Below are 24,245 nucleotides of genomic sequence, written 5' to 3'. Positions count from 1 at the left end.
TTGATTGTTGGGCCCTCATTAGTTGTATATTTTCATTGGTATATTTAATAAAAAGGCTCTAATTTTGTTTTGTACTGTCTTGTCAGGTTTTTGATGCCAGAGACTGCACCACAGCCCATGGAATGTACAACTATATCTGCAACCACATCAAGTATGCCACCAACAAGGGCAACCTGAGGTAAAAATATACACACAAGCACTACTAATCTCTTTAGCCAAGCTTTTTCTCCTTTGTTGTCTCTTTTGCTTCAGTTTTGCTCATATTCCTTCTTAAGCACTTTCCCTCCATCTGTCACTCTACGCGTCTTATCGCCCCTTTCCATTTCTGACTACCCCGACTTGACCCCCTGTCCCATCTGTCAGTGTGCGCTCTGTCTCTTAATGCTGTATCAGACACTATCTGCCGCCTGTCTATCTGTTTGTCAGTGTTTCAGCACCAATCATTGCCCTGCTGGAGAGGCGACAGACCTTGCAAACAAGCAGCCATTTGTCAGACCCGCACAGCACTCACCCATTTTCTGCCAAATCCTAATCACATGTAACATCTCACAGTTGCTTCTTGGAAAATAGATAGATTGCATCTTATGACAACAGTTAGCCTGACTTTCAAAGTCAGTTCAGATACACATGTTCTGATAAGACAGCACAACATCTGAACTGCAAATCTGCCTGCCATGCATAAATTCAGCATAAAAACATGCAGATAACAGTGCATAATCCAACATGACTAAAACTAAAATTTGCATTTTAAATCAGCTGCTAATGACATAAGAAATAACTCATATTGCATGTTTTTGCATGTCATCTTATCATCTTCTCTGATCTTTTAAAATAGCGTCATACGTTGTAATTAATGACTTCATAAGCCGTTTACATTTGGTTTGTAGTAATAAAGTGATCAGTCATACATGATTAATGATAACAAATGTAAAAACCAATTAGGGTTATTTTATTGCTTTAATTTAATTACCAGTTATATAATCAATCCATCATAGTTGTCTCATATTTTTTAAAATTAAAATAAAGTCTTAAATTATGAATTAATGCGGTATATTTATCAATTTCGCAGCTGTAAAAATTTAATTAGTAGATGGATGATTATATTCTAAATGAAAGCATATTTTTATTAATACATTCTCGAGCAATATTGAAAATACTATCTTCTGTTTTTTATTAAGTTATGTATAATGTATAAACCATAAATAAATTATTCATTTACCAACAAGATGAAGCACCTTCATAATAGAATGTGTCTCTATATCAGCTGTTTTGACCTTAAATAATGTGTCAAATGTGTGATTAAAGATAATGTTGAGATTATAGTATTTCACAGTGGAACTTAAGATTTTTGATATGAGGAAAATATCCGTATGTTTCATTTTTATTTTTTTCCCCACTCTGTAACCACTTGTTACATAAAATGTTGCCTGAAAGACAAGAAATGCTTGTGACTACTTGTTACTCTAACGCTTTGTTTAAGCTGGGTTTATCACACAGCTTAGTTTCCTCCACATGTAAATTGACAGCACAACTGCCCCAGATTCACACCAAGCTGCTCAGTCACACCATCTCATCCTCCTCAACAACTTACAACCAGCTTAGCTGTATTAACACACTCACCCGGTCAGAGCGTAGAAACACCACTGGGATGTAGATCATACGAACGGAAGCCAGGCTTTGTCCTTTTAACGTAGCATAATTAAAGATTCTTTATGACAGATCGTTTGCACGTTGTCACCCATGCCTTGGGTATGTTGCTGATAAATGCATCTTAGCAACTAATTCTGTGTTACATAGCTGCTCCTTCCATGTGTGCAAAGACCAACAATCAAATGATCAATGATATAAAGTGTACAGTCATTATATTTTAGATAAATTTAGGACATTATAGCATAACTAAAGCTAATATTAATCTTTAACAAAGAAATGCTTTTAGTACATGACAAGTTACAGCCATGCCTTTTTTTTCTTTGTATACTCCACAGGTCAGCTATCACCATATTTCCTCAGAGGACAGATGGCAAACGTGACTTTAGGGTGTGGAACAGTCAGCTGATTCGCTATGCAGGTTACAAACAGCCTGATGGACAGATAACAGGAGACCCTGCTAATGTTGAATTCACAGAGGTACACATGAGGCTAAGCTGGAGCATCTTCCTTTCTTTAACTTGCTTGGACTCAACTCAAATGCAGGTTTTTTGGTCTACAGATCTGCACACAGCTTGGATGGAAAGCTCCAAAGGGTCGTTTTGATGTCCTTCCTCTTCTGCTGCAAGCCAATGGAAATGACCCTGAGCTGTTTGAGATCCCTGAAGACCTCATTCTGGAGGTGCCAATCACACACCCAAAGTAAGTAAAGCTTCTCCTCTTGGGCATGCACAAAATATAAAGAATTTAGCAAAACAATAACTGAGGAGGTTGCACAAAAAGAAATCCACCCACTTGCACATCTTTTAGCAACACTTCTTAAACAATGGGGTATTTTCATGCCAAGAAGTCTGATTGGGTTATTGTCACAATCCAACTGTGATGATTATTTGCAGAAAGCACAGCTAGCCATCTTTTATCTGTTGCTATGCCAGCTTTTTTGGTAACCATGGGGCTCATTAGTGAAATTTCAAGCTCTCGTCTGTTTTTTTTTTTTTTTTAAATAGAACTTTTTCAACATTGTGAGCCAATGTACAAAACCTATAAAGCCCTTGATATCCTAAGCATTAAGCTGCTGTTGCACAGCAACATCTATAATCACAGTAAAGACTTGGGTGTTAATGCTACTCTAGCTTAGACAAATACAAACACAGATGCACACCAAGCTAACACTGTATTGTTACATGCTACAGAGAGCATTTCAGAATCCCTTGACACACTGATCTCCCTGCCAGACTCCCCCAAAATTGGCATCTCTTGGTCCATACCCTGCATCAGCTGGTCCTCAGCTCTGGCAGCAGCTTGGCACAAACACTAGCCACCAACAGTGTCTCATCATTACACAAGATTAGACCCGGCTCTGCAAATAATCTGCACTTAGAGCAATGTTATCAATTCCCCTAAAGGTTGTGAGGGAACCTGATTGCGCTGCTCAGCACTAAAAAGCTTTTAAACATAGATTCCTTCATGTTAATGCTTATTTTGGCTGTACTCCTTTTTTTATTTTACATGTCTCAGAGGTAATTTCATGCCCTTCTGAGGATGCTAGTGACTAAGCATATGGCTAATGTAGCAATGGATAATTTCCTGACCTCATAGGGGAATATAATAAATTGCCTCACCTGACGTAGCTGCAGTACTCATCCATCAGTCCCCTTGTCTCCTCTACTCAGGTATGAGTGGTTTAAAGACCTGGAGCTGAAGTGGTATGGTCTCCCCGCGGTTTCCAACATGCTACTGGAGATTGGTGGTCTGGAGTTCACTGGATGTCCCTTCAGTGGCTGGTACATGGGCACAGAGATTGGCGTGAGGGACTTCTGTGACAGCTCACGCTACAACATACTGGAGGTAGTGCCAGAAAACAGTGTTATGTTCCACTAGGAAGAGGAAAAAGAAGTGGAGGCACAGACTGGCTGCAGCCTTGTGTTGAGAGGAGCATGTGTTGTGTCACCAAATGATCCAAATCAGAATCTCATTCTTCTAATTCTGCATGCTGAGATAGCCGAGAAAACAGTTTTTGTGGGTGAAAAAAGTACTGCTTTAATGCAAATCTTCTTACATAAAAATCTTTAGTAATTTGAAGCTGATTTGAAGACAGTTTCCCATTCAACCAATTCTAAACCAAACCAGTAGTCTAATATTGAAGAGCGCTTCAAGGCACATCTTTACCAATTGCTTAGTTTGTCTTTTGAGAGAAGAATAGTACTGATTGTGCTTGGATTGATGGAGAAGGATATATCTACACACTGTTATTTGGTTTTTCTGTAAAAACTACATAATATTAAATTTTCAGGTCATAACTGTCACATTTTTCTCTGTCTGCTGTGAAGGAAGTTGCTAACAAGATGGGTTTGGACACCAGGAAGACTTCTTCCCTTTGGAAAGACCAGGCACTTGTGGAGATCAACATTGCTGTTCTTTACAGCTTCCAGGTGCATGCACTACCCATTTAAAGTGAAAGATCACCAAACATTGAAGTCGAGTTTTATAAGTTTATAGGTTAACCTTTGCAAACTGTACGAGTCTCATCATCACAGAAGAAAGCATGCTTTCAAATGGTGATGCAGAAAAGGGAGAAATTCTTTTATTAGGGATGTCTCCATCAAAATGTTTTTTATTAATAATAAATCTCTATCTAGTACTTACAGCTATAATCCAAAGTTTATTTGGATTAACAGTGAAGGTGGTTTTAAAACCTTTTGTAAAGCTAAAGTGGTTGAACTTTTTCGGTGTATGTTGCTTTGGTAAAACCTTAACCTGTGTTAGCTGCATGGTCTGGCTATATTCAGCCAAATGCTTGTCTAATAATTAGATAGTGCTGAATGAAATACTTTTACTGTAACCTCATAAAATATATGAATTGCAGACATTACAAGAGGCTGTTGGACTGTTTTCACTTTTCACTTTGACATTTTCACACAGAAGTCATGTTGAAAAGGTCCACAACTCTTTAGAGCAGCTATATTATATGTAATATATCAAATATATGTTATGCAGTGCGACTGAGATCAACGGTAGATATTGGAGTGAAGGTGTACTCAGTGACCATGATACACCTAAATAAAAGTAATCTTAATCAATGACCAGATTTGATAATTGGACTGGGACATCCACATTTTGGTTCGAAACACTGGTTGTATAGTAGTTGGACAATTTAAGTTTTAGAACTGATCTGATGATATTCATTCATATATCCTGTCTGTGACCAGTGAGGACAGCAAAACTCCCCTGCCCTTTTTTTCAACAGCAGCATTGCTTTTGCTATAGTTTGAGCACTACTTTAAAGTGCTTAGCGCTGTTATTAATCATTTTAAAAAATGGGGTTTTTTTGGGTTGGGAAATTTTCACACCTGTATGTTTCCTGTTTTAGACCTGCAAAGTTACCATAGTTGACCACCATTCAGCCACAGAGTCCTTCATGAAGCACATGGAGAATGAGTATCGGGTGAGAGGAGGCTGTCCTGGAGATTGGGTGTGGATTGTGCCTCCTATGTCAGGAAGTATTACACCAGTATTTCACCAAGAAATGCTCAACTATCGCCTCACCCCTTCCTTTGAGTACCAGGTGAGAGCAATAAGCAGTGGTGAAGTTAGTCATGTCAGTTCTAAAAGCTCCTAAGTATTAAATCTCCTTATATGAGATATTCTTTATTAAGATGTCTTTATTGTTATTCCATTATGAAAAAAAGGCTGATCCTTGGAACACTCATGTGTGGAAAGGAGTCAATGGGACACCCACAAAGAAAAGAGCAATTGGATTCAAGAAGCTAGCCAAGTAAGTGTGCATACTTGTAATAAATGTGTGCTATTGCGATCCTTAATGTCAAAGATAATTAATGATTTTTATATTTTATTAATAACTTTCCTGACAAAAGTTAGATGTAGAGCAAAGCCAGGGTGTTCAGCAATGAGCTCTATATCAGCCCCTGTGGGAGTAATCAGAGTTTTCTCTTTCTTCTGTGTAGACACGGACTTGTGCGTGTGTGATCTGTTATTAATTTAATTGCCTTAAGGATGTTATAAGCTAGGTAATCAGAATTATCATCCATCCGTGGCTGCCTGTAACAGCAGCTCAACAATAAATGCGTTAGCACACATATTGGGATGAGTAAGCTCTCTGGTCATGGCTGGAGAAAAAAGGATTGTGAACCTCAAATTGCTTTTTCTTGGATGATTCAGATGCTTGGTCTGTGTCTTCTGTGCATCACATTCACACAGTTTCTTTTGTCACTTTTGCAGGGCTGTGAAATTTTCTGCAAAGCTCATGGGCCAAGCCATGGCCAAGAGGGTTAAAGCCACCATACTGTTTGCCACAGAGACGGGCAAATCACAAGAATACGCCAAAACACTCTGTGAAATCTTCAAACACGCCTTTGACGCTAAGGTAACTTGCTCCTACCTTGCATCAGCATTTCCAATTGTCAAGTTGGAGTTTAATAACCAAAGCTTGTTATTTCACCAATGTCTGATTGGAAAAACAGAGGAATTCAAAGACCCATCCACTACCCACTGTTTTTTGGTTGATGAAGCAGGCAACCAAAGGGTTGAAGGAAGTGTCTTTTTTTTTTTTTTTCTACATTTTCTCACTCCTCACTCATGCAGTAAAGTGCTGCAGGTCAGAAGCAAGATTAACCGCTGAACCATTGCGCAGTGAAGTAGTTAAAGACAACATCTTGAAGCACCCCTGGCTGTCCAAATCTTTGAACAAAAAAAAGAAAGGATAAAAAAGAGCACAAGATGCTGCTCTCAATCATGCATTCTGTGTTTTTCCTTCAGGTCATACAGTAGCTTATTTTTCCTTCCTGTTTCTTTTTTCCCTGTGTGATCAATTACACAAGAAGACACTGATGCATGCAAGTGTCTGAATGTGTGTGTCACTGAGAATGGGTTTGTAGATGGAGGGCAGATGTGAACGCCTCAGGCTAATCTTCACTGTTCTGTGGCTGATGCCTGTTTTCCCTTCACGCCTTCGTTTGTGTGCCTTAGCGTGTGTAAAATGCAAGTATGTCCCGTGGCAGACAAAAACCACGCTGAGTGGTATGCATCATGGCTGCTTGATGTGTGGCAGCAGCATGTTATCATCTCGTTAGAGGCGAGGACAGAGTGGTCATTACAGCCTCCTCCTCTGACAACGGCTGTGTGTTTGGCTCCATTGTTTCAAGTGTGCGGAGAGAAGACGAAAACAAGAAAAAGACTAAAATATGTCAGTGGCTAAGATTCTGCCAGTATAATGTTTTTTTTGTTTGTTTGTTTTGTTTTTTGCCTGCAGGTCATTTCCATGGATGAATATGATGTGGTTGACCTGGAACATGAGACACTGGTTTTAGTGGTGACCAGCACATTTGGTAACGGGGATCCACCTGAGAATGGGGAGGTATATACATATAGTTTATATTCAATAAATCAGTTAACCAGTTTCAGCACAGATTGCTAACTTTTTTTTATTGTTGCTTTAGAAATTTGGAGCTGCCTTAATGGAAATGCGACACCCAACATCCAACACAGAGGACAGAAAGTAAGTTTAGCCCCACAACTCACCTGTGTTTGATCTTGATTTATGCCAAATTTCCATCTTTTTATCTCCTGAGAAGATAATCTGGCCTAATTTTGCTGCTTTTATCTCACCATCTAGGAGCTACAAGGTCCGTTTCAACAGTGTATCTTCTTACTCTGACACTCGGAAATCCTCCAGTGATGAACCAGAGGCTAAGATAAATTTTGAGAGCACGGGACCGCTTGCTAATGTCAGGTAAACAACCCAAAACAAATGAAATTAGAAAATTACAATGAAACAAAATGGTGTTTCTTTAATAATGCATCTCAAAAAATGCTTTTCTAAACAGCTAAGCATCTTGGTACAAAGGGGATTTAAACAAAAAGATATGTCAATGAGATCAACAGTCATCTCCAAACTCTTAGAACTTACAAATGAACATGTACTTAGGAAAAGGTTTTACTGAAATGGCCATCAGCTGCTTGTGGGTTAAAGTAACTTCTTCAAATGTTTTTTTTTTTTTTCTGAGTTTTCTGAGTTTTGAAGTCTAAAATGTTCAGCTTGACAAAAAAGTGAGATTCCTCTCCCTAACCCTTCAGAATGCCACTCAGCTAAATAATTTAGCGGCATTCCAACCTAATAGTCAACTATGAAGGTTCGCATAGCTTAAAGAAAGCTAAAAATGCTCTTAAATGCTTTGTCCAATATTTTTATAGATCAACAAATGAAAGGATTTACATGTAAACCCATTTCTCAATGAAAGTTCTCTTTTCTTAGTTATTGAATGTGTCATTCTTATTTATTGAAAGTATTATTCAATTCTGAATTTCCACATCAGCGAACTCTCTCTGAGCATGTCAGGTCAGAGTTTTGTTTCTTTGAATATAATCGTTATGGAATGGAGTCAGTCATATGTCTAAATCATGTCAGTTTTGGTGGAAATTTTCAAATTGTTGTTCCTTTGGTGCAGAAGTTGATGCAGCGGTTATTCCCTGATCGTTTGCTCATCTAAAGCCTTCATTTTGCCTTCAGGCACCTTTCCAGTAAATCCTGCTCTGCTGCACCTACAAGCTTATCCAGCCTGTTTAATGATTCCTATTTGCAGAAGTTTTCCAACACATCACCTTTCTCTTGTCCCAGAGGACATAATTTTGACATAACCAACAGCAGAAAACTGTTTATAATCTCCTCCATCTAAATCTCCTCAGAAAGTAATAAGCTCATCAATATTATTACTCCTCTGCTGATGCCCACCGGTAGGGTTGTTGTAATTTTACTATTTACCTACTGCATGCCAATATTATGTGTTCTCTCACATTGAAGTCTGGCCTTCATGGCTTAAAGTGGATCAACAGGTCTCACATCTCACTTTCCCCTCTTCAACTCATAAAAACTCACCTCGCTCTCTGGTCTCCACAGGTTCAAACTAGTCAAAGGTTCTCATCTTACTTTCTGGCCTTTGTGGTCTCAAAAGATTGCATGATCTTCCACTTTCCTACCAGCAAGGTTTAAAGTTCATAAGCATGTGTATCTTGACAATCCCCCAGTCACTGCCATAGGCTGCCTTCAGCTAATCTGAGGGTCATCTGGCCTTAGTTACAAACACTTTCTCCCCCTACCTCCTCACTTACTCTCTAAATGTAATTTCTCTGAGCCTCTTCTCATAACTGTTAAAAGTGGATTTTTGCTTACGTAGATATATTATGTGATTCATAAAATAACATACGGGCATGTCTTCTCTTCTATAGAGTGAAACCTCCCCCACTGCGGTAAGAGTTCTTATTTAGTTTATATCTTTTTGGTGGGGTACTCTTCCTATCGCTTATCTTCATCCAAGGCTTTACTGCTTTTTGTTTAACAATCAAAGAAATATTTTTCGTGAAGTAAATTCTATTTCTACAAAATCAAAACAAAATGACAAACATTTTATATGTCATTAGAAACTGTGTTTCTATTGGTATATAATAGCTGTTATGTTTTTATTTACTTGAAATGAGGCATTTATATCTACTTGCTGTGGGTCTGAATACATGAATACTGCTATATTTGTGCTAGCATTTTTACTGCGGTGTCTCTATATGAACTATACTTGTGTGATCTTCAAAATATCAGTACTGGTTGTGTTTGGGATGATTAATGCCTAATAAGGACCAAAGAAGAAGATGGTATACATGTACACAATGTTGATATAGTTACCTGTAGTGCAGTCATCGCTGCACCTGAAGCCACTGGATCCACTCGTACAGGATCTGTATTCTATCCTTCTATTTAAATTTTTCTATGCTAATTATTGATGTGGGTCTGTCCTGCTCATCACTACCATTTTCCCAAAATGTTAAAATAATTCAGTACTCTTTTTTTTATATGACACTGTTTCTAGCCACACACTTTGTCTTGCTCAATCATTTCAGATACCTGGGCTCTCATTTATTAATCATATATAGAGACATCATGTCCCTGTAAAACTCACACAGCAATTGTCTGTGTTTCTCCTTGGAGTGATGAAGAGAGTAAAACATTGAAGCCAACCAAACATGTGTTTATTTCACACATTCGAGTTCAATGTTGATTTTTAAAAACAGATTCAGAGCTCACTTGTAAAAAAGTGCAGGAGATAAATCTTCTGAAACAAGACACTGCGTAAAAAAGCCAAACTAACAAAAAGAATAAATAAATGCTGCAGAGAGAAATGAGTGCAGCAAATGATTCGAGATAAAGAGGTCAGCTGGTATAAAAGAACATTTCTAAGTGTGCTTACAAGACGGTAAAGTCCACACTTTGCGTAAAAATGTTCTCACACAATATACACACAAATCGGTGCGTAAGAATAGTTGGTAAATGAGGGCCCTGGTTCTTTAAATATCCATGTAATTCTGTGTCCCTGTTTCACAGACCACTTCTCATGTTAAACTACTTCCCTTTTCCCTATCATCGGGTTCTCTAAGGCATATCAACTCAGTAGCAATAGTCAATAGTTTAACCCAGACCTTGGTAAGAGTTTCCAAAGAATTTGGCTGATATCCTTCAGTTGGACTTGGTGATGTGTTTTGGCTTGGTAAGCTAATATGGAGCTGGTTTTCCAAATCTGGACAACAGCTTGGCGAGGTGTGGACAAGAGGATACTGTCATGGTGATTTGGACTTTAAGTTTTAAGAAGTTCAACCTTCTTCACACATACATAACACACATAACAACACGGTCTCTAATCATCTATACTTTTGTTCGACAATGTGTTGTTTCTTAACCATAGGGTACTAAAGTGCTCAATCCTGCATCAGGGCAAAACAAACAGGGAAAGCAAAACAAAGAGGGTCTACTTTTTAAGCTGTTCCCATGTTTTCAACACTGCCCCCATGTGGCAGTAGACTGCAATAACAAGTAGACATGCACATGCAATGTCCCACCACAGTGCCGTGTCGGCACATATCCAGGAAAAGACCCCCCTCCGGACTTGGGAAGAGCCAAACTAAATGCTATAACTTAAAGCTTTCCAGACTTTAAGTTTAATCACAAAAGTGGAGAAAGTGTCTGTCTTCTGAACTCATACTGAGAGCAACTTCCACAAAAGAAGGATCTAATGACTGAGGGCTTTGCTTCCTATTCTACTTCTTCAGAGTCTGGAAACCACTGTTGTAAACTGTTGAGAAAGATTACAGTATAAGGTCTTTAAGAAAGGATTTAGCTTGGTCTTTGATCCATTTGGACCAAAACTAAAGGAATTTTCTGGAAACGTTAAGATATTTACTAAAACATTGTCAGCCTCTGAATATAAAGAAAATTTAAAACCTTGTTTTTGTTGCAAATGTTTGACTTTGCTTTTAACTTTATTAGTATTCTCTTAAAAAGTCATGTTTTGATGCTCCCCCTCCATCATTTAATACTAAATTTAAATTAGTTTGCCATCTTTATAATGCATAATCATCCTTCACAGCGTTTGTCCAAGTCTAGCCTTTTGACTGAATTTCGCCTCAGTACATACTCCACATGAGAGCAACTTTTAGACTCTTTTAAGATAACAAACATTATTGCATTGGACATATTGCTGATCTGTTAGAGAAGAGGGGACAACAGAAATTTTGCTCAAACTTGAATCTGATGTGGGCTGGCTTGTTCACAGTGCAGCAGTGGAGCAGTCATCTGCATGTCTACATGACTTATTTCATTTTGCAAATGTTTCTTCTACTTAAGCCAAACAGTACAAGTTTTTGTAAAAACATTTTATTTTTGTTTGCTGCATTTTAAGAAGGGATAAAAGACAATTTTCTAACATAGGCCCACAGAAGACAGTTTACAGTGCAGTGTTTGTGCTTTGCTTTTTTCACAGTTCTTGCCTCGGTCTCTGTGTTTTTCTTTCCATGCATGTGTCTTTGTTTAGGTTCTCGGTGTTTGGCCTTGGCTCCAGGGCCTACCCACACTTCTGCGCCTTTGCCCACGCCATGGACACGCTGTTTGAAGAGCTGGGGGGTGAGCGCATCCTACGCATGGGAGAAGGAGATGAGCTGTGTGGCCAGGAGGAGTCATTCAGAACATGGGCCAAGAAAGTTTTTAAGGTTAGTTTCTTGGGTTTAAGACCCTTTGGGCTTGTGTTTCCTGTTTGGAAACATTTTCATACCTTTACTCCAAAATGTGATAGGTTGGTTACTCACAAAGGCTACAATCAGATACAATAAACAGGTGATCATATTAACATTTTAACATTGACAAGCCACAGCATTATACTGTAAATGCCATCAGAGAAATCCTCTCATATCTTTGAAACAACCACAACAGTCAAGGTGGCACTTTGAAGTCGTTTGGTTACTTATTTTGGTTTCATTTGGTTTTCTGCACCAAAAAGTTTCTTCTAACATGTCTTTCCTGTGGCTGTGTTGTCATTGTCATCAAGGCTGCTTGTGATGTATTCTGTGTCGGTGACGATGTGAACATTGAGAAGGCCAATGACTCATTAATCAGCAATGACCGCAGCTGGAAGAAGAGCAAGTTCCGCCTAACATACACAGCTGAAGCCCCAGCCCTCACAGAAGGCAAGTAATTCTCTGGAAACAGAGCTCTGAGCTGCTGATTGTGTCTTGATATCCAAGAGGCAATAAGTGCTGATAAGTACCACTGCACAAAATAACTGTGATTTATCAGTGACTCAGCCACTACATCACCTGAAGCTGTGGTCTGCATCTCTGTTGTGGAATGAAAAATTACAGAGCAATTTCAAGGCAATTTGCTCTCAGTTCAAAATATTATATTCATTATGTAATAAAGCAGCAGCTTTGAAGATAAATTCTAACGCTAATGGATTTATGTCTATTTACATTCTCTTAATGTAGTTCATTATAACTGTGAAGTATTGTACTTGTCTTATTGCATGTAAATTAACATTCATTACATGTGGTTAACAATAACAACAAAGACAATTAATGGCTAATTTATCAGCTTAAAAACTATTTTTCTGACACAAACCCATTTCACTAAAAAAGTGACAAAACCGTCATCAGTTTTGTCTCTGCTGTAGTTTGTATTTGTATGCTTTTTCAGTATTCCAGTTCTGTAGTATCCTAATAATTAATGGATGTTAACTTCATATTTTCTCATACTGAACTGTTTGTTCAGCTGTGCTCATATTGTGTATGTAATATAAATAATCTAAAAAACCATCAGAACTGATTAACACTGCCATACAATATATCATACTGTAGTTGCAGAGAAAGTTTTATTCATTTTAAATGCGCGTATCTCTGCTGCTTGTATTTTGTGGTTCTGTTAAGCCACATACTTGTTGTATTTGTAAATATTCTCTCCTAAGACAGGAACAATAAATGATTTATTTTAGATAAAAACAAAGTGATTAGAATGACAGGGATCATATTAATGGGAAGAGAATTTATTTATTCTCTTGGTTAGAGTTGATTTCAGAGGCAACTTGTGTGTGGAGTAAAAAGAGAATGCCAGGAATCAATTGATGCACAAGATAAGAGACATATGTCTCTCTTAATTAATATTTTCCCCCCAAAGAAATAAAAAAATAAATAAAAACAAACATGTTGATTATTATAACAATTGAGAAAAAAATATCTGGAGTGTTTGTTGTTGTTAATACGCTTTGAAAAGGCTACAACATATATTGTAGTGTTTGCAGAACACCCACACAATAATTACCTATGTTGTGTTTGTGTATTAAAAATGTGCAGCAACTGTCTTGTAAATTTAATCTGTTCAGATACCATTCATTAAAATAATTCCAGTCTTTTTGCTTAATCAAATTTGGATTCTGACTCTGGACTTAATGTTGCAACTCTCAGAGAGAAACCAGATAAGTGCATTTTCCAAGCAAGTCAGCAGGTCAAGATAATTTTGTTTACTTTCTCTTTCAAGTGCCTCGAGATGACTTTTACTGTAAATTGACTCTATCTACATGTACTGAGTACAACTAAATAATGAAAGTGAGTGATCTTAATGTGCATGAAATCTTGTTTCTGTCTGCCTTACAGCTTTGTACACTATTCACAAGAAGAAAGTTTATGGAGCAAAGATTATAGAAGCTCAAAACTTGCAGAGTCCCAAATCAAAGTATGTATTTATACACACAAAGCACCTTCCACAGAAAAAGTCATGTTATTAGCAATTTTTTGCACATTTTTAAATAATGTTTAATGAATCCAGTGCGTTCGTCTTTCATTCAGTTTATACTGTGTTTGTGTGAACTATCTGGAACAGACTGAAAATGTTGCAGCATTTTACCTCCATCTTTGATCTCTCTTATAGTCGCTCCACCATCTTTGTGCGGCTCCACACAAACAACCACGACAGCCTGCGCTACAAGCCCGGCGACCATCTGGGCATCTACCCTGGCAACCACGAGGACCTGGTTACGGCTCTCTTAGATAAACTGGAGGATGCTCCACCTCTCAATCAAATTGTCAAAGTGGAGTTCCTGGAGGAGAGGAATACTGCCTTAGGTGGGTGATGTTGTTAGCAACATCATGCTACTGTGTGAACACAGTAGGCGTGTAACTGGGAAGGTTGCAGATAAAAATCTAGGCAGAATGTCAAAATGAAAACATGAATAGGAGACATTCTCTCTTGCCTCAGCAGACATGACAAGGGCAGACTTTAGAGGGGATCTGTCCACAGAAATCTTTCAGTGTAGCTGTATTTTGGCAGTTGTGGTGACACTAGTTGACGTAATTGTGATATTCACTGTAACTGTGAAGCTATGAGTCTTATTTGAACACAGTATGTGTGCTTGAACAAGATTTACCTTGACAATAAACCTCCTGCCTTCTGTAAAATGCTTTCTCCTGTTTCCAACAGCAACTCTGGATTGTTTTAATGCTTCATTTCAACCAACCAGTTCCACATTAAAACCAGTTTAAGTGAGGGTTTGAGTGAAGTGTTTAGTAAAACGTATTATGAAATGTGTCTATAAAAGCCTTTAAAACATGCGCTTGATGCACTAACCCAGACTGACACTGAGTAAGGTTTTCTCGGTTTAAATGTGGATTAAATTGGTTTTTAAAATTTAAAATAAAAATTGCTAAAAGTAGAAACCCTTTTGAAATAAATGGACATAACACTTTTAAACCTGGGTAAAAAAAAATTGCATAAACCAGGGGAATTACCTTTCAAAGTTTCAGTTTAAATTTAGTGAAATCAGTACAGTTTTCATATAGCAGATGTGGTTTTAACACAAAAAACTTTAGTTGTTTTGTTTCTTTAGGTAAATTCCAGGCCCAGGTACCACCCCAACAACAGACAATTAAATGTTAACAAATATTGCTGCAACATAGTCATTTAATCCATGGTTAATATCTTAGGAGAATTAGCTATTTACCATATTTTTTTTCTGCAGGTGTAATCAGTAATTGGACAAATGAGACTCGTATCCCTCCCTGCACTATTTACCAAGCTTTCCAGCACTTCCTGGACATTACCACTCCTCCAACCCCTGTGCTACTGCAGCAGTTTGCTGCCCTGGCAACCAATGACAAAGAGAAAAAGAAACTAGAGATCCTCAGTAAGGTAAATTCACTCTTTTGCCCTTAACATTGAACTTTTTGTGAGCTGCTGCCACACTAAGTGCTGAGCATGGTTCATGACCACAAATATTATGAGCAAATTGTGTGTATAGACTATTTCTTATAGTATGCGCTGTATTCCATTTGACTATCTAACATAGACATTTTTGCACTTTTTATTTATTATAAAACACAACTCAGTTAAAACTCACTGTCGTTAAGCTACAATAGCATAACACATTTATCATGTTTGTTATCAAAATATGGAAGCTGGTTTTTCTGTGTCTGCAAGCAAAAATGATGCACTTTGCATTGATGGAAATGCGTAGCAGTTAAAGCTGATTACTCTAACCCAGAGCCATTCACCCTTGCAGTGCCTCCCACAGTTCATCATTTTTGTCAATGTGGGGAAAATGCTGGATGAAGCCAAGAAGTGACTCGCATGTAGAATCACAGTCATCAAAGCAAGTGGGAAAGATGGCCAGCTTCTTAAGTCAGGGAAAGAAAGCAGTATAATCAGAACTTCAGATTGTTTTTCTAATACTAAATCTAAAGCTCATGTCAGCAAAAAGGCAGCATTTTTCTAAATTTCTTTAAAATCCATCAAGTCATTTAAGCATTTGAAAACAGATGAAATCTGTCTCTATTGTTATTGAGTTATTTTTTAAAAGCATTAAAGAAAATTAAATAAATAAAAAAAAAATTAGCTTTTAATATGCAGAAAATCCAAAAGGTCCATCTGTTTGTCAAGGCTAAAAATCCCAGGCTTCAAAGTACTTTTGCTCTTTAAACTTCACTCATTACTTGAGGTGCTTCAAACTGTGTCTGATGACACCATTGAGCACTGTTTGGCTCATTAAAAGCTTGAAAATAAAGCAAAAATTATTTTTTAGCCTGGTGGTGGTGTTCTAAATTCATCACATCCAAATGTCAGTGATGACACACAAATACAGGCATTGAATGGTGAATGGCTCTGCTTGTGGCCGCCTCCTGCTCTCAAGTCAGCAATGTGATCTGAAAGAAGAAATTATCCTGGACTTTTCTTCCTCTGCGGATGATATTTTACATTCTTTCATTAACAGAAAAAAGTACCCCTGAATTTGTTTTTGTCCTACCTCATTTTTCATCTTGTCTTCCTAGGGCTTGCAGGAATATGAGGAATGGAAGTGGTACAACAATCCCACTCTGGTGGAGGTGTTGGAGCAGTTCCCTTCCATCCAGATGCCCTCCACCCTGCTGCTCACACAGCTGCCCCTGCTGCAGCCTCGCTACTATTCTATCAGCTCCTCTCCTGACCGTTATCCGGGAGAGATCCACCTCACAGTGGCCGTCGTCTCCTACCGTACTAGAGGTGAGGAGTCACTTCTGATTTCAGGCAATGTTTCAGTTGGAACATCTCTTCAATCAATTTAAAGCTGCAGGCTTATATGACTTTTTTCAGCTTCAAAGAAGGTTAAACTTTAGTATTTATTAGTGGGTTTGAGGATGCTGTGTTTTAGTGTCGAGTCACAGCATTTCTTATAACATACATGTCTTGTACATATATTTAACTTGAGCTCAGTTGGGGTTATGGATTAGTGGAACTGTGTTTTAGCTCCTACATGGCTGTTGCGCAGATTTAAAAAGTCAAATTACTCAGCCCCTGAAAACCCTCCAATGGCTCAAAGAAACTGATTTGAAGTTGTTTTTAAAAGCTAGTTTTTACAGGGCAGCCAGACCAAAACTATAATTACAAGAAGCATAGATTTAAAAGCCCCTCCGGATGATTCTCTAAATCTCTAAATAGAATCTACTGAGATAAACAAGCACAAACACAAGCAACAAAAACACTGTAGGTAAAAAGATCTGACTGCATGTAAATGCTTTACATTTTCAAGTTTTAAATTCAGTGTTTACCTCTCATAGCCCAACCTTTGAGGTTAGCATCTATAATCTTAAGTCATCAGGAAACACTGCCAGAGCTGCTGCTGCTGTTTTCTGCACTGTGATTTTCTCTCATACGTACTCTCTACTTATGTGAATATATTACTATGATTGTATAGGCAATGTTTGAATTACAATAATTTGCTCATAGAGGGAGAAAGGGGGAGAGATAGTTGTAGCTTTGCAGGTGTGTTGGGGCCACTTTTCTCTTGTTAGTTTGTACACTTAAAAAGAGTGGGAGGCAGAACGGAGAGAAAAAAGGTGAAGTGATTGCTCTGTAATCATCTCTTTCAGATGGAGAGGGGCCCATCCACCATGGAGTGTGTTCATCGTGGCTCAACAGGATAGAGAACGGGGAGATGGTGCCGTGTTTTGTCCGGGGGTAATGATCTAAATGAATCAGTTTTCTAACGTGTTAAAGGAAAGGTTTGACATTTTGGGAAATAGGCACATTAGCTTTGTTGCGAAAACCACAATGAGAAGATCAATATTTCTTATTTTTACAAGTGTGGAATGAAACATCTGACAAACCTGAAGCCAACTAGCTCTACCCCAATATTTATCTCCACCATACAGGGTCTTTTCCTGTTTATAGTGTATTCATCATTTATTTCTAAACTCACTTTACAAATAGAATATGTATTCTTTATAAACTGTGTGTATACTGCATGATTATGTTGACAAAGCTGACGCCAAGAGACATGCACAACAATTTTAATGACAAATCAATCCAGCTAATTGGAAAAAAAGAACACATGTTAGCATCTCACACATTTTGCTTCTTTCGTGCACAAAACATAAATTGCCTGTTCCTACCCAAAGGTCAAGCGCTGAAAAATGCATCTGTTTACACTATACAAACAGGATATGGGTTGCAGTCAGGACCCTACAACACATTTACTCTATCAGGCATTTGTATTTGGCTGTCACATAGCGATGCTCTGGAATAATCTGGTTAAATATGACACATAAGGTTCCCGAAATTACTAACCTCCCAGCTGAGCCTGAGATCTCACTTTTAATTAAACTTGCAGAGTTTGATGCATTGATGCAGAGGCCTCTTTACAATACAGCTGAGCAAGTCATTATGTTAAAACACAGTATTACACAATAAAACAACTAGCTCATGCAGAAGGAGACTGGATATGTGCAGGAGATGCATTTTAAAATTCAAAGCATAGTGCAGGAATGACAGCTAAAGTCAAGTTTTTATGAGCCTGGGAAGTGCTGGCACATAGTAAAGGAAGCTATTTGCAAGCTTTGTGCAGAGCTAGTTAAACTAGCTTGTTGCAGTAACGTCAATCAGGGTCATACATTAACTAATTTTACAAATGTCCCTCCACAGGTTTCACCTGTATCTTCCTAAGGTCCCTCAGCTTTACAGTGGAGAATAATATAAAACATTGTCTTCAGTTTTGTTGAAATTTAATGACATCGGTTATAGTAGGAACTGGGGTCACTGGGGTTGAAGCAAGTATTGGTATTAGGGCCGGACTAGTGACTTTTCACTGAAAGAGACACATCATCTGCATTCACTGAAATATTTGTTCTTGATACATATTTTCCCAACCAAAAATCAACTAAAATGACTATTAATTTGCTTTTTATTATCTACGGTATACATCTCAGATACTGAGAGCTGGAGTACATCCTGGACAGGTTACCAGTCTGTCACATAGTTGACATATAAACACAATTGTGCTTGCACACTAATACTCATACCGAGAAGCAACTTAGAATCACAGATTAAAGTAGTATGAATGTCTTTTGACTGTGGAGGGAAAATAAAACGTATATTCTCTGTACCATGCTACACAGCACAGGTCTTGTTTGATGTCTCAATCCAATATCTAAAAAAGGGATATTCCTCAAATACTCTAACTTATCATAACTAACCCAACTGCTTTATCCAGCTATTTTTAACTTCTAAAACTTTTATAATAAATTATAAATGTTTTGTGATCACTTTCATGTTGATTAAACATTTTTTTTACCCATCTTTTGTATTTTAGTGCACCGTCATTCCAACTTCCCAAAGACAACCAAGCACCTTGTATCCTGGTGGGTCCAGGAACAGGCATCGCCCCCTTCAGAAGCTTCTGGCAACACAGACTATATGATCTTGAGCACAATGGTTAGACATTTTTACGTTTCTTATTTTCTGTGTTGGGTATTTTTCACTTACATATAAGCCAGTAGAATCTTCAATTTCATGTCTTGTTGGAAAACTATCAAGGACTAGGTGATAGATTAAATCTTTCATAAGTTGTATGTGCTTCTCCAAGTTCTGATGGAATATAATTTCAATGCACAAAGCTGCAGATTGACAGTGCTGCACAAAAGTAAACTACCTGTCATCTTAAAGGGATTAAGTCGTGCCCCATGGTCCTGGTGTTTGGCTGTCGGCAGTCTGAGATGGACCACATTTATAAGGAGGAGACTATTCAAGCTAAGAACAAAGGGGTGTTCAAGGAGCTCTATGCGGCTTACTCCAGAGAACCCGGCAAACCAAAGGTACAAGCACTAAACTCTCTAAAACTCTGGATGTGTTAACTTGTCAAAACTCTCTGGACTGCTGAGTGGGTTTGAAAGAAATTCACAATGTCACAACTGAACCGACAATTCCAAATGACATATTTTTTCAGATTAGATTTACTCGGATTTAAAAATGGTTTCTTTTCTTATTATCCTCACACTCAACTTCTTAATGCGCACTGACCTTTTATTCACTGCCTCTCTGTCAGAAATATGTACAAGATGTACTGCGAGAGCATCTGTCAGAGACGGTGTACCAGTGCCTGAGGAAGGAGAGCGGACACATCTATGTTTGTGGGGATGTTACAATGGCTGGAGATGTTCTCAAGACTGTCCAGCAAATCATCAAGCAGCAAGGCAACATGAGTCTAGAGGATGCCGGCTTCTACATCAGCAAGCTTAGGGTAAGAAGATGTTAATTATATATCAACCATTAAGGTGGTGATTGTAGTCTTACTGTGGATATTGATATCTAATCATGGATTGGCTGAAAATTTAAGGCGTGTTTGGTTCAGTTATCAGGAAAGCGCACATCATCACACTCACTTCTACAAACTTTCCCTTGCAGTAAAGAAAATTTAGATATGTCAAACAATATGTTTTATGTAACTTCTCATGCTCGTTTTCCTCTTCTACTCTCAACACCTTCTTGTTACCAGGATGAGAACCGATACCATGAGGACATCTTCGGGGTCACTCTGCGTACCTACGAGGTCACCAATCGGATTCGCTCAGAGTCCATCGCCTACATTGAGGAAAGCAAAAAGGACTCAGATGAGTATGTGTTCTTTTTAAAAATTATTTACTACCTTTTCTAACTTTTTTTTTTACTTTTCTTTTTCATTTCCAGTAATTTCCTTTTAAAGTGTAATGAAAAATTTATCAAAATCAATTAAAAAAAAGACATGAGATATCAAGAATCAGTAGGAATTGCTTACACTTTACTACTACTAGTTTATTAATCAATTTAATAATTAAATTAAAAGAATAACCAAATGGATATCCACAGGCAATTCATGAAAATTTGATTTTTACAATTAAAAGATGCATCTGTCCCTCAAAAATTAGTCCAAAATATCCTTAGGTTTTTCCAATCAGCCGCTCAACCCTACCAATTCCTGTGCATTATTGTTTTAAAAACTCCTTAACTGTGGTGAAATCACATCATCTCTTGAGTTACAAACACCATGTTGACAACGGGGAGATTTGTTGATTTAAATCTTCCAACAGGGTCAGGCCTGCCTGGTTGTTGGGTGAACAGTTGCAAAGTTCCCCATTCAACACATTTGTGATTGGCTTAAAAAAAAGAAACAAACCTGCATTTTTTTTATTTTATTTTTTTTACTTTTTTGGTTCCTCTTTACCAAAATGCTAGCATGGCAGAGCCAGACCTTTCTCCATAATACTATTAATAAAATTATAATCTGAAACAATACCCTGTATCATAAATGCTTACCTGGCATTTACAGCTTAGCAAAGCAAAACATTTCAAAAACATGTGACAAAGCAAAGGAATGCAGCTGGGTTTAGATTATAAATGTGTTTTGTAGGTGTAAGGGAATGTGTCTAATCATTTATTTGTTTGACATTAACATTTACTGTGTGTGGGCCTGTCATTACCTGATGTGAGTCATACATGCGCAAATAAGACTGCTGCATGCACTGGAACAAACTTACCCTCTGTCATCCCTCACTGTGCTTAGATATAGAAAAGCCACATGATTCTTTGGTCACTGGAGTATATTGCCAATATGCATCTGGTCAAAAAAATCAACCGTAATCGCTGGTTATAAACCTTAGAAACTGGTTATCCTGCAGATTTCTGCAGGATATCTTATTTTTAAATATTTGTTGCTCCCATGAAGGTTACATCATGCCAAAGGGAATTAGAAATATCAGTAGTGACTTAATGTACTACAATTATTTATTATGAGAAGACCATTCCTTCTTTTAAGGAAGAGGTTGGTCTGGACCCAAATTCACCTCCAGTGATTTATAATTATTTTTCTAGGACTTGTTGTCTAAATGTTCTGCAGGCTTCACTGTTTTAAAAATTCAATTATGTCTAAGCTTTGCTGTCCATGTTTTTAAACTCTTCAAGTTCCAAAAACTCAGATGACCTTCATTAAGTCTTAATCCAAATACCCTAGAGCTCTTTAAGTAACTAATATTTACTGTGTTTGTAACATGCTGACTTAGTCATGACTTGTGTCTCACAATCTCATGCACCAACTGAGAGAAAAAAAGTAATTTATATAGATTTTGGTCATCCATTCATCATTCATGTTGATATGTTTCTGTTAGAATATTTTAGCAAGTACATTATTTTCTATACACAACACAAACACACAAGTTCGTTTCTCATCTGCAACACTAGAACTGAGAGGGGCGGGTCCTTAGTTATTCATCTTTTTACCAGCAATATTTCCCATTGTTGTCTCTCACATACATTAGCAGAGTATTTAAGATTTTAAGGAAGAAAATACTTCTTATAAGATATGTCTCAGACGTTTGCAGGTAGATTTCAATCTGCAACATGTGGTTGTTTGGCAACAGTGGGTTATCACCCTTACTTGCAGATGTAGAGTAGAGTAACCATAGAAACCAGTGTAGTGAGGCCTTTAAACTAACAGGATTAGAGTGAAAGCGAGCGGCTCTGTTCCATTTCTGTTTGTGTTTCCGACGTTATTTGTGCATATTCAAGATCATACACTTCATATACCCTTGCCATGAGAGCAAAACAAGGGCCCTACATAGCCACTATGGCTCATTAAGTACCAACATAATGCATCACAGACGATGGTTCCTGTGTGGATTGTCACTTGAATTTCACATTTGGCCATCAAAGCCCCTGCTCGAGGGATGAGTAATGACTGTAACATCTCGTTTTTATGTCTCTCTGTCCGTCTGTCTTTCTCTTCTTTCCTGTTGTCTTTTTTCTCTCAGGGTTTTCTGCTCGTAGGTCGATGAATCTCCAGCTCTCTGAAAAAAGAAAAAACCTGAAGATCTGAAGATCTGAAGATCTGAAGATCGCGACGACAGTGGTTAAAATATACTGTGCCAATTTTTGTACTGTAAAAAAAAAAGGGGGGAGGGGGGGGGGATCCTTTAAAATTTTCTTTCTTTTTTTATACCACTTTAATGTTTCTGTTGGGCTCTGCAACTTTGTCCGTAGCAAGTTGGAAATGTTTTGTTCTCTTAAAATTCTGTTTTGCTTGTTAATGATTCTTCTAAAAATGTTTGAATTGATCTTAATGATTCATAATGCGTGCACCTAGTGTAATGACCTGCCTCATTGTGAATGCATGACAAAGATAAGAATATACTCAAGAAATATACTATACTCTGTGTTATTGTTGCAGTTAAAAGGCTTATATTGAGGTTATATATTTTGGGGAAAATGTGTGATAAACTGGCATTTCTTTATGAACTGAGTCAACTTTACTTTTTGTAAAGGACAGGTGAAATATCTTTGGGATGTTGTATCAAGAGGCTGTAGCTTTAGGAAACTGAATGATGTACAGGCATGCAGATAGAAAAAAAACAAACAAAAAACAAACAAACAATTGTTTATGGGTCACTGAATTGTTAAAACAGCAATTGTGTCACAGCCTCAATTAACATATAATTTAACTCCCCTCTGGCAAGACATCAAAAGACAGCAGCCTTGGTGACGGTGCTCTTTAGCGGACTGTCTATTCTGTCATAACATCATAATCTTGTGTCGCACCTGGTGTTTCCCAAACCTCCAGGATAGGTTGTGCAGTGAAACCACTGAATTCTGGATCAAGTCAGATCAAAATCAAATTTATGACATGTAAAAGAAAAATATCCTTCTTCAGGGCTCTTAGTTTTTGATATCTAAATATTCATTTGAGCACAATAGTACAATATGTTCTTCAACCTTATACTGGTGGAGCATTACAGATCATTTAATTAAATTTTTTTTTCTTTTTTTATTATTGTTTTTTTAGATTTAAATGGTGGCATTGTTTTAACTTGTCATGATGCTTCCTTTTGTGGCTTTCGAGGATTTGGCCATGTTGTGGCCAGAGCAAAAGTTGAAGTAGATTCATCTTCTTTTGCTAAACACCATCCAGGTTTAGTCTAAATTACTATAATGTGAAATCCCAGAGTTTTCCAGCTTTCTGACATCATTCAGGACTGTTTTAAATAAACAAGGTCCTCGTATGGTAATTGAATGGGCTGTTGCTGAAGGTCACTGGACTTTTAAGCCACGTGTAACATAAAAATGCTTGTTCAATACACTTATTTTCACTTCCTTGTTTTCTGTTTCCTTCCCCACTCACTGTTTATTTTGGTTTAGGCATTAGAACTTAACTTTAGGCAAAACAGTTTTCTACTTAAGGTGGTGGAAAGAAATTTTTAGAGAAAAGCTTGTAGTTGGATTTTAAATGCACAGCTCAGATATGTTATTACACAGTCAGTCAGACTAAGCTGCTTCCCTCTGCATTGACATGACACCAAGGGGTACTGAAAGAACAACAGTGACTGATGGGAAGTTGTGAGAATCATCTTCATGCAGATTAAAAACTGGAAGTGGCTCTGTCCAAATGCAAGCCATCACATACAGTAAGCACCAACACTTTCCTCTTTTTTTTTATGTTGTAGTATCA

The 24,245-nt window shown here is 37.7% G+C and overlaps 1 protein-coding gene across 1 annotated transcript in view; it reads left to right on the top strand.

Annotated features, from left to right (window-relative positions):
• Positions 1 to 23,173, top strand: part of nos1 (nitric oxide synthase 1 (neuronal)) — a 45,172-nt gene extending 21,999 nt beyond the window's left edge. The window contains exons 7-29 of the mRNA XM_042000620.1: positions 87 to 178; positions 1,986 to 2,127; positions 2,210 to 2,349; positions 3,321 to 3,495; positions 3,978 to 4,079; positions 5,018 to 5,212; positions 5,337 to 5,422; positions 5,887 to 6,031; positions 6,917 to 7,021; positions 7,104 to 7,162; positions 7,280 to 7,396; positions 11,517 to 11,691; positions 12,027 to 12,165; positions 13,624 to 13,702; positions 13,898 to 14,091; positions 14,985 to 15,154; positions 16,291 to 16,501; positions 17,368 to 17,455; positions 19,086 to 19,207; positions 19,439 to 19,587; positions 19,818 to 20,012; positions 20,268 to 20,386; positions 22,555 to 23,173. Of these exons, the coding sequence (XP_041856554.1) occupies positions 87 to 178; positions 1,986 to 2,127; positions 2,210 to 2,349; positions 3,321 to 3,495; positions 3,978 to 4,079; positions 5,018 to 5,212; positions 5,337 to 5,422; positions 5,887 to 6,031; positions 6,917 to 7,021; positions 7,104 to 7,162; positions 7,280 to 7,396; positions 11,517 to 11,691; positions 12,027 to 12,165; positions 13,624 to 13,702; positions 13,898 to 14,091; positions 14,985 to 15,154; positions 16,291 to 16,501; positions 17,368 to 17,455; positions 19,086 to 19,207; positions 19,439 to 19,587; positions 19,818 to 20,012; positions 20,268 to 20,386; positions 22,555 to 22,570 (3,015 nt within the window). The 3' untranslated portion in view covers positions 22,571 to 23,173. The remainder of the gene's footprint in view (positions 1 to 86; positions 179 to 1,985; positions 2,128 to 2,209; positions 2,350 to 3,320; positions 3,496 to 3,977; positions 4,080 to 5,017; positions 5,213 to 5,336; positions 5,423 to 5,886; positions 6,032 to 6,916; positions 7,022 to 7,103; positions 7,163 to 7,279; positions 7,397 to 11,516; positions 11,692 to 12,026; positions 12,166 to 13,623; positions 13,703 to 13,897; positions 14,092 to 14,984; positions 15,155 to 16,290; positions 16,502 to 17,367; positions 17,456 to 19,085; positions 19,208 to 19,438; positions 19,588 to 19,817; positions 20,013 to 20,267; positions 20,387 to 22,554) is intronic.
• The last annotated feature ends 1,072 nt before the right edge of the window (positions 23,174 to 24,245 follow it).

This window comes from Melanotaenia boesemani, chromosome 11 (assembly GCF_017639745.1).
Source record: "Melanotaenia boesemani isolate fMelBoe1 chromosome 11, fMelBoe1.pri, whole genome shotgun sequence".
Lineage (NCBI taxonomy): Eukaryota > Metazoa > Chordata > Actinopteri > Atheriniformes > Melanotaeniidae > Melanotaenia > Melanotaenia boesemani.
The sequence above is the reverse complement of the archived record's forward strand: the minus strand, read 5'-3'. Positions and strand labels throughout refer to the sequence as shown.